This window comes from Littorina saxatilis, unplaced genomic scaffold (genome assembly GCF_037325665.1).
Source record: "Littorina saxatilis isolate snail1 unplaced genomic scaffold, US_GU_Lsax_2.0 scaffold_1051, whole genome shotgun sequence".
NCBI classification, from domain to species: Eukaryota; Metazoa; Mollusca; class Gastropoda; order Littorinimorpha; family Littorinidae; genus Littorina; species Littorina saxatilis.
The window spans coordinates 15,727-34,671 of record NW_027126079.1 but is presented as its reverse complement, the minus strand read 5'-3'; the positions used below and the strand labels follow the sequence as shown (position 1 = coordinate 34,671).

Genomic DNA, 18,945 nt, shown 5'->3' with positions numbered 1-18,945 from the left:
ATCGGCCTCCTATTCAGAAGGTCATGAGTCAAAATCGCGGCCGCCTGGTAGGTTAAAGGTGGAGAATTTTCTGATCTCCAAGGTCATTGCTTATGTGCAGACCTGCTAGTGCCTTATCCTCCTTCGTGTGTACACGCAAGCACAAGACAAAGTGCGCACGGAAAAGATCCTGTAACCCATGTCAGAGTTTGGTGGGTTATAGAAACACAAAAATACCCTGCATGCTTCCCCCGAAAGCGGCGTATGGCTGCCTGAATGGTGGGGTAAAAACGGTCATACACGTAAAAATCCACTCGTGCAAATTTGTGAGTGAACGTGGGAGTTTCAGCCCATGAGCGAAGAAGAAGAAGAACTATGAGTTTTACTCTTTTAAAAAAATGATTTTCAAATTCGAAGATTGCCACAACAGTAGTCTATCTCATCCGACTTGAACCCTTCAGACTCCCTGTACATGTACTTGCAGTTTAAACTCATATTTTGTCTGAGTAGTAGGTTTTGCCTTTCACGCCTGGTGGCGTGTAGGGCAGCGATTTTGTCTGATCTCAAATAGTTTTCAAATGCAAAGTCCTTCAGAAAAACTGCGAGATAAAAATCTGGAGTGCTAATATCGTGTTGGTGTACCTTCCACTCAGTGGCCGAGTGGTAACGCACTTGCGCTCGATCGGAAGCGAGAGGTTGCGAGTTCGACCCTGGGTCAGGGCGTTAGCAATTTTCTGCCCCCTTTCCTAACCTAGGTGGTGGGTTCAAGTCTTTCGGATGAGACGAAAAACCGAGGTCCCTTCGTGTACACTACATTGGGGTGTGCACGTTAAAGATCCCACGATTGACAAAAGGGTCTTTTCTGGCAAAATTGTATAGGCATAGATAAATTTTCATCAAAATGTCCACCAAAATACCCGTGTGACTTGGAATAATAGGCCGTGAAAAGCAGGATATGCGCCGAAATGGCTGCGATCTGCTGGCCGATGTGAATGCGTGATGTATTGTGTAAAACAATATTCCATCTCACACGGCATAAATAAATCCCTGTGCCTTGAATATGTGCGCGATATAAATTGCATAAAATAAAATCCCTGAGCTTAGAACTGTACCCACAGAATACGCGCAATATAAGCCTCATATTGATTGGTATGTAAGAAATGTTAAAGTCCTTTGTACTGGAAACTTGCATTCTCCCAGTAAGGTAGTATATTGTACTACGTTGCAAGCCCCTGGAGCAATTTTTTTATTAGTGCTTTTGTGAACAAGAAACAATTAACAAGTGGCTCTATCCCATAAATATAGCCTTATAAATGTACTCCGTGACTGTATTTGTATATGGTGAAAAGGAGAAGATATAAAATTTGTGAAATAGGACTTCGTATTTGGTTTTGTCATAATGAATTTGTTGTTTCTGTGTGTGTGTGTGTGTGTGTGTGTGTGTGTGTGTGTGTGTGGGTTTGTCTACCTTACGTTATGAGGTAGTGTGTACACCTTTTCACCGGGCCTAAGGGGTATCAAAAATTTATGGGGTATTTTTTCCTATTCCCCACAAGGCAAACCCCTTAGACCGCTTACAAATATCATTGTGATGCGTTTTATATGATTATCTGCAATACCCCATAGTAACGCCCGGGAACCCGTGCCTACACACACACACAGTGGGTGATTTCAGCTGCACACACAGTTTTTATTGGAGAAGATAATGAGGTGACGTCATGGTGACATCACGTCCTTCGGCGCATGCGCAAGTGGACAAGTTCAGGCATGTGCGTGACGCCATTTGTATTTTGTTCACTGCGGCAGACTCATTGAGGTAAGTTTGTGCCAAACCTTTATTTGTACACCAGACAGTTTTCAGAATTTCAGAATGGTTTCACCATGTCGGCACTGTAGACAGTTAGTGGTCATATATTTGGCGTCAGCTGAAATTCTTCTCAGAAGACTTCTGTTGTCTCGACTTTGTAAAAGTTTGTTGTAGATCTATACTCGGAGACCCGGTTTCCGTGCTAATAAGGGTTTTCGTCACCTTTCATTGAAGCTTGAAAAGCTTCCTTTCAAAATATATGCGGCTTGTTAAGTTCAATCAAAACAGAAACGGACGAGACCAAAATTTAGACTCGGCATGATCAAGAAGCAGAAATGTACGGGAAAGAACGAAGCATGTGACAATGGCCACTTCTTCAAACCGTCCCCTGTTTCCGTGCAACTGAAACTTTTATTAGAAAATCGATTTAATTTACCGATTTTTGACCTGCTTGATGTCATGAAGAGTCGAACACGTCTTTACTCTTCCGTTCAATAGCTCTTGTTTGAAAAGTTTTAGGTATCGGTCGCAAAGGCAACGCGTATTCCCAAATGGTGAATCCGCAAATGGTTTCGTTCATTTGGTCACTTTATCGCACGGGGTTGCCCGTCCACGGATATAAGACGTATTACTGGTGTTACGATTTTTCTTAACAAACTGAGCTGATTTTCAATCAAAATGAGGCACTTTCCCAATCATTTAGATCATGCAGTAGCAGACGACAACATGTAAGATTTTCAAACGTGCGTCTGGATCGCAAGTGAGGCTGTCAAAGATTCTCAAAATAGTGCCTTAGGAAAAATGCTCCATTTTCGCTCGGAGAGATTCAAGAAAACAAAATCGTTATCAGTTGATCGGCATCGTCCGTGATTTTTGGCACAGATCTCGTCTGACCACTCCTGCGTTAAACTTCGTCACCAATGACGTCAAAATCCTTGGCAGAATAGACTGCAACCCGAAAATAGCGTTTGCACGGAAACTGGGTTCCCGTCCTGTAAAGTTGTTCTTTTCTTGTCTTCTTCCTTTTCTTCCATCTTCTTCTCTTTCTTCCATTTTATCTTCTTCTCCCCCTGTTCAGTCTTCGTCTTTTCCTTCTTCTTCTCTATCTTTTCCTTCTTCCTTCTCCTCGCAAACGTCTACCAGTGAAATGGCCCTTTCAGAAGCCCTTCAGGAACTAGTTGCTCAATTGGTTTGTTTCTGTTGTACATGTACTCAGTACTGGTTTGTTTTTTTCAGGTTTGAAATGTCGCAGAAGTTTCCCCCCAATAGCAGAGGCAGCATGCTTCTGAAGCTGGCTTTGAATCAGCTCAAAGCTACAGCAGGTAAGCTTCGCAAAACAAATTTCAGAAGAACAAAAACATTTCAGACTTTACATTCACAGCGCTGTGACTGTGAGCATTTCTTCTTTATGTGGAAGTTTGTATAATTATGTGGCCGTCCATGATACTGGGAAACTGATTTGGTACACAGATGTTTGGGGTTTATGGCAGCTGGGACATGATATGATAGTGGAATTTAGATGCTTGAAACAGTTTGGCTGAAAAATGGGTTTTTGTTGACGCAAGTGCTGATCATGATGTTGGTTACATGGTTTCCAAGTTGATTCTCTGTCACCAAAACAATTTTATAGCAAACAACTTTGAACTGGATCACATATAAAGCTACAATATATGAGAAGGGCATAATAAAAGAATGGCATTATTAACAGCCAATAAGTGTTTTCTCCAAAATCACACCTGTGATTACACACACAACATTGTGTAAATTACATGGAAGCCATGCCCAGTATCGTGGATGGCCTCATATACATATATGAATAAGGAGCGTTTGACTACAGGTGAGAGATTAAATATCAATAACAGGGTTTCCGTATTCGCCCCAAATAAGACGAACATACAAACAATACAAAATGTAAACCTTCAACGAATAGCTGCCTGAAATTCAGTGAAAATTGCCTGAAAAAAAAAAGTTTTCACATAACATTTTTTCTGTGTGGTGGCAGAAACTCCTAGTGACGGCATTGTACAAGTGGAAGAGGTGAACAAAACGGACAATAGGACCAACACCATTGGCTTCAATGCGCGTCCGGGACGCCCACCTGAGCTTTCACGCAGTCTAGGGCAGGGTACGAGGCAAGGATTTCATCAGTCAGCCGAATCTGCTGGAGGTGAGGCCTTCATCTTTTCTGTATTCTTTTGTATAATCAGGTGTGAAACTTTTCAGGTTCCCAGGCATTATTAAATTCTGAAAGAGCTATATATATATATACAACAACAGCTGCCAGGTTTCACCCATGTATAATTATTTGCTTTGAATTGATGGGTATTTGAACTCTCAGAAACACATTAGTTCATTTAGTACATAATGTCCTACGGCCTTAGTGCCTATTAAGTTAGTGCCTATGTAAAAACCATGGGTTGTTTTGCACCCACGAGGTACTGCGCGTAAGTTTTTTAGCGGGTATTGCGAAGGTTAACCCCTTGTCTATCGATCGTAGAATAAGACGTGTCGTTGTATCATCCCATGTCTGGATCAACAGATAGAGGGGTAAAGCAAATTCTCAGAAAGGGACAAAGTGAATTTGAAAAACTCAATTGTGCTATGTTCATTGTATTTTCTTTCTTATTTGCAGGCCGAGATAGGGATGAGAAGTCCAGGGACTCGGAGTCCAGCAGGATGAGGCGCTCTCAGAGCTGCTCCCCTGGAGACAGCGACCGCAGCGAAAGGTCATGCAGGTCAAGGTCCAAGGAGAGGGCAAGAAGGTCACGATCACCCAGAGAGGATAAGCTGAAAGAAGAGAAGGAGAGGGACAAGGAGAGAGACAGGAGCAGAGAGAAGGAACGAGACAAAGACAGTGGGCGAGACAGATGCAGCAGGGACGACAACAGAGACAGAGATCCCGTTCGCACAGACAGGGAGAGGTCTTCCGGCCAAGAACGAGACCGTGACCAAGATCAGTTTGAGCGAGAGAAGAGAGACCGTGACCGCAGCCCGAGAGAGAGCAGGAGCAGAGAGGACGACCCAGACAAAGAGAGGAAAGATAGAGATTCGGAGGGGGACAGTGACAGCGGAAGAGACAGAGGTCGGGGCAGAGACGAAGGAAGGGGGAGGAACAGAGACAGAGACATAGACGCAGGAAGGGATAGAGACGGAGGAAGAGACAGAGATAAGGGAAAAAAAAGGTACCGAGAGCGAGAGGGCAGACAGCGAGAGAGAAACCAGGAGAGAGAGGACGAGGTCCGCTTTGTCAAGACCGGCTGGAGGTCAGGCGGTGACTGCGACAGGAACCGAGAGGACAGTGGGGGCCGGGGTGGTCACCGTGGCAACGACAGAAGGGACTTCCCTGGGCGCCAGGGATGCCCACCTCAGTCTTCACGCAGTCCAGGGCAGGGTGCCAGGCCAAAGACCAGCGACGGAAGGCGAGGATTTCGTCAACCAGCTGAACCTGCTAGAGGTGAGGCCTTCATCTTTTCTATATTATTTTGTATAATCAGGTGTGAAACTTTTCAGGATCCCAGGCATTTTTATATTCTGAAAGAGCTATATATACAACAACAGCTGCCAGGTTTCACCCATGTATAATTAGGTACCGGCAGTCAAAAAATGAGTCTGAAAAATCTCCTAATGTTTTGAGATGTTCTTATTCTTCTGTATAAAACAAGAATAACAAAACAAAAAGTAAGGTTCTATCTCAAATACTTCCTGAGATATCTGATTTTTAAAGTTTACAGTTAGCGTTAAGCGGTGCGTATTCACATTTTCTCCATTTTTGAGGTCACACACCATTTGAGTACTAAGTAAATGCCCATCTTAAACAAGTTTATCTTGCTAACATGTGCCTGCAGAACACAAAAATATCAATGAAATAGGATAGGATGTAGAGATACACTTGTACTGAAGCTGTCAATATTGAAAAAAAGGCTATTTGGGGGCGTGGCAAATGGCAGAAAATTGATAATTGGGCACGTTTAGGAATTTTTTTAACAAACAAAAAGACATCAAAACACATTAATTCTTCTGATTTCTACTCTCAATAGTATATACTTAAGAAATCTTCAATTACAGACATGTGGTTGTCTTCATTCAGTCACAATGAGGGAGCCAAAATCAGGAATTTCACCATTTTGACAGGCGGAAATGAAGATCGGAGGAACCCTGAAATATGCAAACTTTAACTGCCTGTAACTTTTGAACTACTGGACAAATATGCATCAAATTTTGACAGCAGTCACAAAATGCAACATACTCTTGGATACATCTCTTTTGTGGAAATTGAACACACCACTTTTGAAAGTTAATTCTTAAAAATATCAGAAAAAAGTAAAGACCTTCTGTAACGAAACTGAATCACAAATGACAGAAATCCACTTACTCACTGATTGTGATCTGCCTGGTTTTACTTATCAACAGTACTTCTCCACATACAAGTTATATTGTTCCTGGAGAGTGCTGTTTGGGACATGCCACATCCGTGCATTTGTGGAGATCGGTTCTAACAAAAAGTCCCATGCAAACACAAACACACTGCTGACGGTGTCACTGTCTTCTTTGGCTGGCCAAGAAAATCTGTTGTTGTCCAGAGAGCTCTTCTTTAAAAAGTTTACTTTTGCCTCATCTGCGCTTAGAATGTTTGTAACAGTGCCCACATGAAATGTTTCATCGTAGAACACTGCCACTGTCTGACCTGTCTGGGCAAATGAAAACCCGTCGCTATCTACTCGCTGGTCGTTCTCATGCTCTGAAGCAGAGGAGTCGGACTCTGATGGCTCGTCTTCCTCATCAAGGTTGTTGTCCACCCTGTCCCTGTGTTCTGGGAATGGGTCCTGGGACGCAAGGAACTCCTTCAGAGACTGTTCCAGGCCTGGAAGGTCCTGTGTGAGCTTCAGAAGCTCAGACTTGAATCCCAGGACATGCCGGAAAAAGCGAATCTGGGTCTTCAGAGCAGCCAGTTTTTCTCTTTGCAGAGCTTTTCGTTCTAGCAGCCTGTCGACATCACCAGCACTGCTGCAGGCTCCCCCATCTTGACGGATCTCTTGAGCAATATCTGCCTTCTCCCTTGCCTTCTTCTGTCGATCTGCCTCTGTCCGCTGCTGCTGAAGCTGTAGCTTCTGTCTTTTGCTGGCTTTCACCTCTCTGTCATTCTCTCGGTGACGCTTTCGCATTTCAGGACCACTACTGGATGCATTCAGAAGAAGTTGCCTTTGTTCCTCATTGGACTTCTGGTTGAACCAAGCCTTCATTGTTTTGTTCCGTTTCAACATGGTCAGAGTGCTGTGGTGGTGGACTGAGGAGTTGCGGTGCGTGTAAATGGAAATATCGAGATCCCCAAAGCAGGCTTCTCCCAAGAGGTTGGTGATGTGTGAATGCCGCAGCCGCTCCAACACTTGTGGATCCTGAACAGCATGGTATCGGCCACCAGGCAGGAAGTCGTCCAACTGTCGCTCAGTGACAGCAACAAAGTTGACACAGAAGTGGCTGAAGGCACGCTGCACTTTCTGTTGTGTCGCCTCATCCAGATCTAGGAGTGCTGCAAGTGACGATGCGTCTGGTACTTGGATACTGAAGAGTGATGGCACATGGGGGCTGAAAATGGAGGCACTGTCATCTCTCCACTCTCTCAGCTGTGCGTGCAGCTCCACAACAGGCAAGAAAAACTCTGCATAGCTCGTCTCCCCAGCACACAGTAGAGTCCAGTAAGGTCCTGTGATCCTCTCGTAGACCATGGCAAGCGTGGCAACAAAAACGTTCACCTCTTCACTCTGGGCATCCTTCAACACACTTTCCAGCTTCTGGTTCCTGCTCGGCATGTAATCTGACAGGAACTCTATGATGTCGTCACGGTGTGCCAGCAGCTTTGTTGCACCATAAAAGATGCTGTTAAACCGGTTAGATTTGAAGCTTGGCACAGTAGACGTCTTGTTGGTCATCTCACAGTATGCAAGCCATGCATCTCTGCAGCCACATTGATCATCGCCCCTGGGTCCTAGAACCTCGCAGGCCATCCGCACATAGCGAACAGCTGCTGCCTCCTTTGCCTGCCAATGTCCAAACTGAGCTGCGTTGTCTCGGCCAATACGCTGCTGCCCCCACTCGGTCTGTAGTTCTTTCAGTGACTTCTCTGCACTTGTGCCTGAAACAGTCAGAATTAAGAATATAAGATACAGCATTCAGTGATTCACACACATTTGCTGACATTGTAGAGATACAAAGTGATACTAGATAGTAATACAGAACAAACACACAGTTTAAAATACAGACTTAAAAATGTATCATTTACACATTACATTTACAGCACACTCTGCATAGAGGTTAACCTTTATAATAGACACAGACACTGATACAGTGAAACACATGTACAAAGCTGTGAAATGTGTTTACTCACCAAGTCCAAGCAAGTAATGGGCGTTGCAGTACAGGAACTGGAGATCCTCCTCTGTCCCCAGGGTTGCCTTTCTGAGGTCGTTGAAGTCTTTCTTCATGAGCTTGTTTGGAGCGGCTCTGTCAGACATCAGTCCTGAACACTTCTGCAGAGCTGCTTTGAAGCAGCGTTCTGTGTCGTCTTTGTCGTAGACTTGCGCCACTTCTTGGAGGAGACTGACGGTAACATCCACAAGAGTCTTGGCGTCTTCTGTAGCTACCTCTGTGAATCCACAGCTGAGGGACCCTGCACTTGTGGTCACTTGTTGACCCACATATTTCCGGTGGTCCCGTGTTGTTCCGTCAAAATGAATATCAAAATTGTCAGAGTCAAGCACAGTCTCGGCAACATGGTATTTAGCCAGGTAGTGCCCTTGATCCGCAAACCGCAGAGATGTGCGTTCAGATGGTACATCTTTGTCGTCGATATCGGTGTGGAACAGATTGCGCGCAACTGTTTGGATGACATGGCCACTGTTCTTTGCAGAAACCCCACAAGAAATGAGTCCAATGGTAGTTTTGATGACATCATGCGTGAATTTCTTCCTGGGGCCCTCCTCTGTTGTCTTCACAGTATGTACTACAGCTTCTTCAAGAAGATCAGCAGTCAGCTGATTATGTCTGTCCAAGTCTTGTTGTCGCTTCTCCTTCACACTGTTCAATTTGGCTCTCAGACTTGAATTAGCAGTCTGACACAACTTGAGTTTGTGCTTCAGACGCTCAATTGTTTGAATGCACCCACCATCCTCATGATCTTTCAGATTTTCTTCTCTCTTTTTTAAGTTGGTTTCCTGCCTTTTCAGTCTCTTGTAAAAGTTTGTTTGCCGAATTTTGCCGATGTACTCCTTGGCACTGCACAACTGGGTTTCCACACATTTTATGTGAGATGCACTACGTTCAGCTTTGCCTTGAAGTTTTGTCAAGTCTGCCTGCAAGATGGTTACGCTTTGAGTTTTCTCTTTGAGAAGGTCCTTGTAAATCATCTCTCGGTTCTTTGCTTCCAACAGACTCCCACTGAGCTCTTCATTGCTCCTGCGTAGTGCAGCTAACTGCCTGCCACTTGATGCAATCTTTAGATGAGTCAATTCATCTCCGGTTGGATGGTCAGCTGGGGGTGTTGCAGGTGCATTCTCTATTGCACAAGGCACAACAGACGGGACAGTAGGCATCGCAGATACCAGGGGAAAATGAGACTGCTGTTGAAATAAATAGTCTTTCAGCTTCGCCTCGTTGTTGCCTCTGTGCAGACTTTTAGAGAAAGTGTCATATGGTTTGCGTACTTTGTCGAGTCTTGCTCTAAGCTGCTTGTCAGACAAGTCTGAAATGTTAAGTCCAACATGTGTAAACCACTGCCTGCACAAAGTATGCCTCTCGTCTTTCTGGAACATGAGTAAGTCAATTAGTGTCCCATTTGTCACTAGTTCTGTAGGGCTGGGCAGGTCACACAGAGAGTCAGGAGACAGAAGATGGCGTCTTGTAAGTCACAACTTCTGCAAGAAGGGCCCAATGTTTCTGGTATTAATTTCCTCGCCCACATCAGCATACACAAATGCAACAATATCACCTTCACTAGAGTGGACTTCAGCAGCTTGTTTGTTTGCACGCCTGACCTCTTCCTTCAGGGTTGTATGAAGAAGAAGACTGTTGTCACAGATGGAAGAAAACAGAGTCTCCATATCCTCCCATGATTTCCCAAGCTGAAGCCGCAACTGATCAAGTTGGATGAGGAGACGATTTGTAAGGACTTGATGCTTGGGGAGGGCAACTTTTCTTCCTCGTCCTGCGCTTGACATCCATCTGCTTAGTCGATCAAAGTTGTCATCTTCTGAATAAAATAAAAACAAAACTCATGAGTAAATTGACATCTTTAAATCAAATGGTTTGTCTCATCTGTGTTTTGTTTTGAACTCTATGATAATAGTTACTTCACTTTTGCTCTAAAAAAAATTTTTTAAAAGAGAGAGAGAGAGAGCACTTAAATGTGGACTTTTGCACTTCTAAAACTATATCTGAGAAGCAATTGCGTGTAAACAAGGTGCACTTTTCACGTAAAGAATTATTTCTTTCAGGCTACAACACGAAAAAAGCCAAATAGTAGAAAACGAAACCTGACTGAGTTATTCTTTGAAACCTTCGACGCCTTACTTCCGGTCTAACACTTTCGTACACAACAGTCAATATCTACGCTTAAATGTGCCATCCTGTTACAATAATGACAAAAATACTATCAAATAAGTTCAAAGTATCAACCAAAGTACATAAAGTCAACAGGAAAGACAGCAAGAAAAATAAAAAGCTTCGACACCAGTAGCGTATGAGCGAAACACAGTACAATTTCAGACCGGTCCACTTCACCACTTTGATTTACAATCTACACGAAGATACAGACAAGAGAAACAAAATATAGGCCTAAGCTTCTTTAGATAACTTTAATACAACAAAACAAAACAATATTTACCGATGAAAGGCCTGAATGCGTTGAGCCAAGGGTAATCTGTACTGTTCTCAATCGCAGCATTTGAACCTCGATTCGCCATTGTTGACATGCGAACATGTGTGTGGTTTGAATGTGAAGGTCGGCTTTCCCGGCTTGCGATTGGCTCCCATTGACCTGACCTCTTAGTTTCGTATATCACTGTTTTCAGCAGAAAACAAGCTTTCCAGCGCACTATAAGACTTGCAGTGTATTTTGTACGGTTTGTGAGATACAAAGGTTTAAAAACAAGCAATAGTTTTGAACTAAAAGTTCAAAATTTTCCATCCATTCTTTGGGAATAAAACTTATACGAAAACAATCTACAGGAAGAGATGAACCAAAATATGGTAATTATATGCTAATTTGAAGGTTGTGGGGTCAAGGAGAAAAGAATTTCCCCAACAGCTGTAGATCGTGGTTCAAAGCAACGCGAGAAAAGGAGCGTCAGCCACCGAGGGATTTGCCGACCGTGGTCAAGTTTGGAATTAAATTTCTCTCTCACACACTCATATTTGACAAAACAAGACACATTAATAAAAGATTGAAAAAATGATCTTTATTTTGATACCATTTTTTTTAAAATTTGGTTAGTAATTGCTGAAGCAGAGTAAGTTGAAAAGTGCCATATTTCACTCAAGTTTTGCCTTTCCCGCACTGCTGCTGATAGCACTGCTGGTACCTAGTATAATTATTTGCTTTGAATTGATGGGTCATTGAACTCTCAGAAACACATTAGTTCATTGAGTGTAATGTCCTTTGGTCTTACCTGACTGAAAAGTGTTTTGTAAGTGTCTGATGTGCATTTTTTTAAAGTTTTTAGATGACCAGCGCTTTTTAATCATATGTGTGTGTGTCCATGCATCTTAACATCATTGTGGGGTAATGTGTGTATTTAATCCAAAGCCAAGGTTGTGGTGGTACACACACATTGAGAGGTAGTCATTGTGTTAGCTCTGACAAATCTGTGCGTCTTTTTCAACTTCAATTTATGTTTCCTTCATTGTCAACCATATCTGAAAGAGAACACTACTGGGCAAAGAAGCAAAAATGAAGCGGTGCACACTTTCATATGATTGTGTGAAAAATATTAAACTGTGTGTGTGTGCGTTCATCTACCTTACGTTAGCAGGTAGTGTGTGTATCTATTCACTGGGTCTATGGGGTATCTAAAATTTATGAAGAAGGGGTGCACACTATCCCCACCTTTTCCATTTCCATTGATCCCTATGTGTAACCTACATTCATACCAAGTTTTATCAAATTGTCCTGAATTCTGATCAGTGTCTGATGTGCATTTTTTTTAAAGTTTTTTAGATGACCAGCGCTTTTTAATCATATGTGTGTGTGTCCATGCATCTTAACATCATTGTGGGGTAATGTGTATATTTAATCCAAAGCCAAGGTTGTGGTGGTACACACACATTGTGAGGTAGTCATTGTGTTAGCTCTGACAAATCTGTGCGCCTTTTTCAACTTCAATTTATGTTTCCTTCATTGTCAACCATATCTGAAAGAGAACACTACTGGGCAAAGAAGCAAAAATGAAGCGGTGCACACTTTCATATGATTGTGTGAAAAATATTAAACTGTGTGTGTGTGCGTTCATCTACCTTACGTTAGCAGGTAGTGTGTGTATCTATTCACTGGGTCTATGGGGTATCTAAAATTTATGAAGAAGGGGTGCACACTATCCCCACCTTTTCAATTTCCATTGATCCCTATGTGTAACCTACATTCATACCAAGTTTTATCAAATTGTCCTGAATTCTGATCAGTGTCTGATATGCATTTTTTTTAAAGTTTTTAGATGACCAGCGCTTTTTAATCATATGTGTGTGTGTCCATGCATCTTAACATCATTGTGGGGTAATGTGTGTATTTAATCCAAAGCCAAGGTTGTGGTGGTACACACACATTGTGAGGTAGTCATTGTGTTAGCTCTGACAAATCTGTGCGTCTTTTTCAACTTCAATTTATGTTTCCTTCATTGTCAGCCATATCTGAAAGAGAACACTACTGGGCAAAGAAGCAAAAATGAAGTGGTGCACACTTTCATATGATTGTGTGAAAAATATTAAACTGTGTGTGTGTGCGTTCATCTACCTTACGTTAGCAGGTAGTGTGTGTATCCATTCACTGGGTCTATGGGGTATCTAAAATTTATGAAGAAGGGGTGCACACTATCCCCACCTTTTCCATTTCCATTGATCCCTATGTGTAACCTACATTCATACCAAGTTTTTATCAAGTTGTCCTGAATTCTGATCAGAGTATCTTAACAACCTTAACATGTATTTTTGACTCACATGCGAAGCAAAGTGAGTCTATGTACTCACCCTAGTCGTCCGGGCGGCCGGCCGTCCGTCCGTCCGTCCGAAAACTTAAACGTTGGAATTTTCTCAGACACTATTAGGCCTATCAGCACCAAATGTGGCATGATGGTGCATGGTGACAAGGCCTCAAAAAACATACATGGTAACTTGACCTTGCATCAAGGTCAAGGTCACAGGGGCCATAAATGTTGTCTCAAAAACAGCTATTTTTCACATTTTCCCAATTTTCTCCCAAGCTATTGATAATGGCTACCTCACCTATACGTGGTTTATAGATCAAAGTAAGCCCTATCTTTTGATATAAGTTTGGTTGATCTTGCTGCAAGATCAAGGTCACAGGGGTCCTTCAAATTTGGATTGTATGCATATTTTAAAGTGACCTTGACCCTTAACTATGGAAGTTAACTCTTCCAAACTTTCCTAATTGGGTGAGGCACATGTTATTCTTTCATACTGATACACTTTTGGTTACGTATCTTCAAGGTCAAGGTCACTTTGACCGCTCTGAATTGTGACCAAAACAGGTCTGTGAACCACTAAAATTGACCTTGTCTCTTGGTAGAAACTCATACTAAACACTGTTGTGCTTCTGGTTGTTAAAATTAACAGTCTTGTCTTGGGTGACCTTGACCTTGGGTGAAGGTCATGTGTATTTAGGTAGGAAAAATTTGCAAAAGTTGCAAAAAAATGTGTTCTTAGTGTAATTTGCCATGTTGTTGTTTGACCTTGACCTTCAAGGTCACTTGAAAGTCAAGGTCATATTGAGGTCAAGGTCATGCATGTGAGTCGTATGAGCTTTGCTCTTGTTTTTTTCTTTGGCCTAATTAAATCTGTTTGTTTCCAGAGTGGTCTTCTTACAGCGACTCGGACGATGACTATCTTCCCGGCTCAGAAGATGACACTGACTCGAGCAACAATGACGCCACAGCACCATGTGGAGTGCCAGGGACCACCAGTGAATCCGATGAGTCCATCATCTTTCCCTTTCTACGTAAATCTGATGGTTAGTTAGTCTCATCCTTTTTTTATTAGCATTCGTATTACGTTAAAAAGGTTGAATAAGGATTACATGTGGATAACAATCATGTAGTTTCTAAAAAAGAGGTAAGTTTTCTTTGATAAGTGTTTTTGTTTTGTTATGGAATTTTTTGTTGTATTCCATTGTAATTAAAGACTGAGGTATGTTGACAGCAATTTGAGCAAGTAATAAAGTTAACATGAACGGTGTGGGGGTGGGGGTAATCATGTGTAATGTTACACTGATTGACTGCACATGCCTATGCCATGTACATTCTATTGGTCCACGGCAAACTGACCTTTGACATCGGCCATTGTCGGAGATGTGATCGAGCGGTGGGACCATTTTGGTTTCACCAATTCCGAACTCTGTTTTTAGTTTGTCTGTCTGCTGGGCTATAAGCAATATGTAATAATATTTCTGACTCTAGCTAAAAAAAATTCAGTAAGTTGTGAATAAAAAAATAAAAGTATGCGTTCTTGTGTGTGTGTGTGAACAGGTGCAAGGTGGTCACCAGGTATTCCATCTGAATCTCTAAAAGCTGCAGGTCTCTACACCTCATCACAGCCACCCTCTTCTTCATCGTCCAGAAGCATCACTCGACCAAGCGGGAGTAAATCTTCATCCCAGCCAGCATCTAAACCTTCATCGTCGACCAATACTCGACCAAGCGGCATAAGAATCCATATTGCCGCAAATACAAATGGCAAAAGAGTGTACGATAAAGAGAACTGGTGCAAGTTCTGTAACTCCCCAAGCACCAACCTCGCTAAACACCAGTTTTCGAAACATAAGAAGGAACCTGAAATAGTGGAAATTTTGTCTAACCCCAAGAACTCAGCAGAAAGGCGTTTTCTGCTGGAAAGAGTGCGGAACCTTGGTAACTATTATTACAACTGTCGCGTTCTTAAAAAAAACAAGGGTAAACTAATACCCTGGCGATCACCCTCAGAAAAAGTGAACCCTCTGTGCTACATCCCCTGTGAATTTTGCCTGGGCTTCTTTGTAAGAAACGAACTGTGGCGGCACCAACAACGCTGCAAATTCCGGAAAACTTCAAAAAACGGAAGAAACGTCATATCCAGAGCTGAATCTTTGCTTCCATCCAACATGGAGTGCAGCGGAGGCTAGAAGGAAAACATTTTTGATGGCATGCATTCTGATGGCTTCACTTTTGTTGCTAAAAGAGATCACCTCATTGTGAAGTTCGGCGAAAAACTGTATCAGAAACATGGCCACTTGCAGCACAGACGACAATTCATGCGGCAAAAAATCAGAGAGCTTGCCCGGTTCTTGTTGGTAGCCAGAGAAGAGGACTCTACAATCACAGCACTTCAATCTTGTATTCGTCCCGACAAGTTCCTTGTGGTGATTTCTGCTGTCAAAAAACTCTGTGGGTATGATTCACTCACACATGTTTATGAAAATCCATCACTGGCCCTTAAGATTGGGCATTCTCTCAAGAAGTGTGCGACAATTCTGAGAAGTCAAGCACTCATAGAGGGAAACAGTGAACTGCAGCAAGTGTCTGCGGACTTCGTGGATCTATGCGATTCTGACTGGAAAGAACACATCTCATCTGCTGCCCTCTCAACATTGGCCTCAAAGCAAAACAACAAGCCACATGTTCTGCCACTGACGGAAGACATGAAGAAAGTGACAAAATATATGGCGGAGGAAAGGGAACGGTGCTTGAACACCCTGAGGTCAGAGCCAACAGTTGCAGCATGGCATGCTCTTGCTAAGGTTTCACTGTCGAACATCATCATGTTCAATCGTCGCAGGAGTGGTGAAGCTGCCAGGATTTTGCTTACAGACTTTGAAGCGGCAAAGGAGAAAACATGGCGGACAGGTAGCTCCGCTCTGCTGCTCGTGGCTGTGAATTTTGTGAAATCTACATGTGCTACTGTCAACTTTTTTCCGACAGCCGCGTCAGCGATTTTGACAGGACCATGTCAAAATTGTGTCATGTTCATTCATTTTGTTTTCCTACTTTGTATAAAAACGTTTATGACCTCTTTGTTTACCTGCTTTTCGCTATAGCTTTCCCCTGTTTTTCGCTCCTTAACCACTGTTGTTCCCTTTTAGAGAGAGAGACCCGTTCACTGATGCTTGTCCCATGCCTAGCTACCGATGCCCAGCCCTGGTTCTTCTTCTTCAAAGAAGTTGTAACCTAAATTTTGAATGCCTTTAGACATCGTTAATTTCAGATCCAGGGTTGGTTGTTTTTACGCAATATCGGTCAGGTGCTCGCAAAAATTGTTTTTTCTTGATCTTGACACCGTCCTGGTATATATGTTTTTAGTTTTTCACGGACAAAATGGTTTTCGAACAGCTCTCTTCATCTTTTTCCATGCACATTTCTTGTGTGTGTACTACGAGAAAAATATTGAATGTTTCAACTCCACACCCTTAAACCCCATACCCGACTCAAAATCGCAACCTTCCTATTTTAGTCAACCAATTGGAAGTAAGCGTTACGGGCATATGCTTTGGAACATTATATTCGTGCATAGTTTTGTGACACATGTTGAAAAGATATTCCCGTTTCGTTTCCGATCTATGTTTTTGAATGTCCCAGTGCGTCCCTATCGCCAATTTGTTTGAATGGTAGTGATGTGCAAGTATGGATCCGGTGGTTTCACCATGAAATTTGACAGTAAGTGACTTTTTTGACTCTCATACTTTTTGTTCTATACGTGAATTAACAGGGTGCTCATGGATGATATCTTTAGTATACACACCTGATTCATTTTAGAAGTGAATTGTGCTGTTTAAATTCGTATTTAAATTGAATCGAAACGTAACAGACCGATTTCTTTGTGCACCCTGTGCGGGGCAGGTAGGGTATGGGCAGGTTGGGTCAGTGACTCGACCTGCCCCGTCATTACCCAACCTGCCCCTTCTTTACATATAGAGAATACTACATGGCTTGCTGTGTCGTACCAGATTTACACGAGTTTTTTTAATTTAATATTGAACTGCGAGCGAAAGCCATGTAGTATTCTGTTTATCCTACATATTTTACTTACGTGTATTTAACTGAAAATGTCCTGCAGTCGAGGCATTGTAAAAGCTGGTTGGCCTTGAGACCTGGGTCAATGATCGGTACTTGCAATCTGAACACAGCTGCCTGTCCAGACACTGACCTTCTTACCCGGGGTCAATGACCGAGTTTTTATATGAGAGGAAAGTCTCTGAAGGATTGGTCAGCGCAGAATAAGATAAGAGAGGGGTTGAAGTGAATAGCGCAAAGAGGGGGGAGGGAGGGGGGGTAGTAGCTATTTTGACTGCTGATGCAATCGCCAGCGGCTCGTGGCACTGGAGGGGTGGTGACACGGTCAAGTGAGGCGGAGAGGGGTAGCTGTCTAGCCACTGTGTCTGGCCTTGATTGGTGGTAGTCCTGAGTCCTTCTCAAAGTGGGGGGGGGGGGGGGGGGGGGAGTGGGCAGTAGAGAAGTGACAGACGACTTTGTGCTTCAGCGAAATTTGAACCCGCACGGCGGGCGATTTCAGCAGAATTTCGAACCCGCCCGACGCGATTTGAACCCGCCGGGGGCGATCGGGCGACCGCCAATATTCAGCCCTGTAAGCAGTGGAAAAACAGGTCCCTGCCAGACTTGCTTGACATGACCTCATTTACATGATATACACACGTGTGATTTGAACGATTATTATCTCACGAGTGTCTCTCTCACGTATGTAGGATAAATTTGTTATTGCATGAAATATGAATCATAGGTGAATTTGTTTGTATGTACGCGCGCGATTGTGTGTTGATGGGTGCGTGTATTTCATGTGTATGAGTTATAAATATTGTTTGTGTTACAGAATGACAGGTTTTGTTTATTGCAACAGCAACGGCACCATTTGTATTCAACCCTGACCTCTTATTTCAGTTATGTTTTTAATAACAACACGCACAGACATGCGAAGTTATGTTATTTTCCATTGATGTTTTTTAATATTATTTTTTGCTTCGTGTTTGTTTTTGGTAAGTTGTTACTATTGGCAATTTTCTTGTTCTTCTTTGTTTGGTTGGTTGTTTTCATATCTCAATTATGTACACAGGTTAATTGTGGTATCGTTCAGCTAGTCAATTTATTAATTTACCTTTATTTTGGCAGGATAATAGCTGTTTTTCTCAAGTTGACCCAACCTTCCCCACAGGGGTACCCAACCTGCCCCGTGGTGGGGCAGGTTGGGTATTTTTGGTGACCTTTTTATTTATCGTTTATCTCTCATGATTAGAACGATTTATTTTCGAATGTTGAATTATTGTATTGCAAAAGGATTAAAGTTTTCTTAAAAAGTTGTTTGAAATGTTTTCACTGGTTAATCTTTGAATGAGAGTGAAAAAGGATTTTTTTGACCCTACCTGCCCCACCCTCCCCTACACCATACACAACACTCCACTACAGGCACACAGTACATGTACACTAATAGACAGTACTACACTATAGGCACACAGTACACTCATACACAACACTACACTACAGACACACAGCACATTCATCCACAACTCATTCTTCCTTCCAAAATCAAGAATTCAATACATGTACCAGTTTACCATATCATTTCTGATCACATTTCATCAGACATTTCTATAGTTAAAATTAATAAAATTTAGTTTAGAGCCTCGCTAATTTAAGATTAATAAAATTTAAATTAAAAACTTGTGTGACCATGGTTATATTATTATTAATTATTATTATTATACTACATGATTTTTTGAAATTTTACAGAAAACGCAGTATTTTTACTCCAAAGATGATTATATTTGACACAGTAACATAAAACATATTTTTTTACTTTTAGGAGCAAATTCACACAAAAAAGCATATTTAGTGTGTGTACACGTGTAACGGATGACACAGGACCAAAAGCAATCAACATATTACATTATTAATATATTA

General features: G+C 42.3%; 2 protein-coding genes across 4 annotated transcripts; one reads left to right on the top strand and one right to left on the bottom strand.

The window, feature by feature from the left end:
* Window positions 1-1,425: 1,425 nt before the first annotated feature.
* On the top strand, window positions 1,426-18,345 carry LOC138954524 (uncharacterized protein DDB_G0284459-like). 2 transcript variants are annotated; one of them, XM_070326345.1, is made up of 6 exons: window positions 1,426-1,795; window positions 3,023-3,108; window positions 3,789-3,953; window positions 4,419-5,240; window positions 13,857-14,015; window positions 14,530-18,345. In XM_070326345.1, exons 1-6 carry the CDS (start codon window positions 1,698-1,700, stop codon window positions 15,159-15,161), a joined length of 1,962 nt encoding a protein of 653 aa, XP_070182446.1. In that variant the 5' UTR covers window positions 1,426-1,697; the 3' UTR covers window positions 15,162-18,345. The 2 variants fall into 2 exon arrangements, with proteins under 2 accessions (XP_070182446.1, XP_070182447.1); XM_070326346.1 differs by having other exon boundaries at window positions 1,426-2,514.
* Window positions 5,290-10,955, bottom strand: LOC138954523 (uncharacterized). 2 transcript variants are annotated; one of them, XM_070326342.1, is made up of 3 exons: window positions 10,662-10,955; window positions 8,169-10,028; window positions 5,290-7,916 (listed from the first exon to the last, which is right to left on the bottom strand). In XM_070326342.1, the coding sequence occupies exons 2-3, from the start codon at window positions 9,589-9,591 to the stop codon at window positions 6,190-6,192; spliced, it is 3,150 nt and encodes a 1,049-aa protein (XP_070182443.1). In that variant the 5' UTR covers window positions 9,592-10,028; window positions 10,662-10,955; the 3' UTR covers window positions 5,290-6,189. The 2 variants fall into 2 exon arrangements, with proteins under 2 accessions (XP_070182443.1, XP_070182444.1); XM_070326343.1 differs by lacking the exon at window positions 10,662-10,955 and having other exon boundaries at window positions 8,169-10,536.
* Window positions 18,346-18,945: the final 600 nt, after the last annotated feature.

Bases quoted from the DNA above. Each gene is read 5' to 3' on its own strand.
- LOC138954524 (XM_070326345.1), top strand. From the start codon at position 1,698: ATGGTGACATCACGTCCTTCGGCGCATGCGCAAGTGGACAAGTTCAGG. The intron at 3,954-4,418 runs GTGAGGCCTTCA...TCTTATTTGCAG, and splicing joins GTCAGCCGAATCTGCTGGAG to GCCGAGATAGGGATGAGAAG. The intron at 5,241-13,856 runs GTGAGGCCTTCA...GTTTGTTTCCAG, and splicing joins ACCAGCTGAACCTGCTAGAG to AGTGGTCTTCTTACAGCGAC.
- LOC138954523 (XM_070326342.1), bottom strand. From the start codon at position 9,591: ATGTTCCAGAAAGACGAGAGGCATACTTTGTGCAGGCAGTGGTTTACA. The intron at 7,917-8,168 runs GTGAGTAAACAC...TGACTGTTTCAG, and splicing joins CCATTACTTGCTTGGACTTG to GCACAAGTGCAGAGAAGTCA.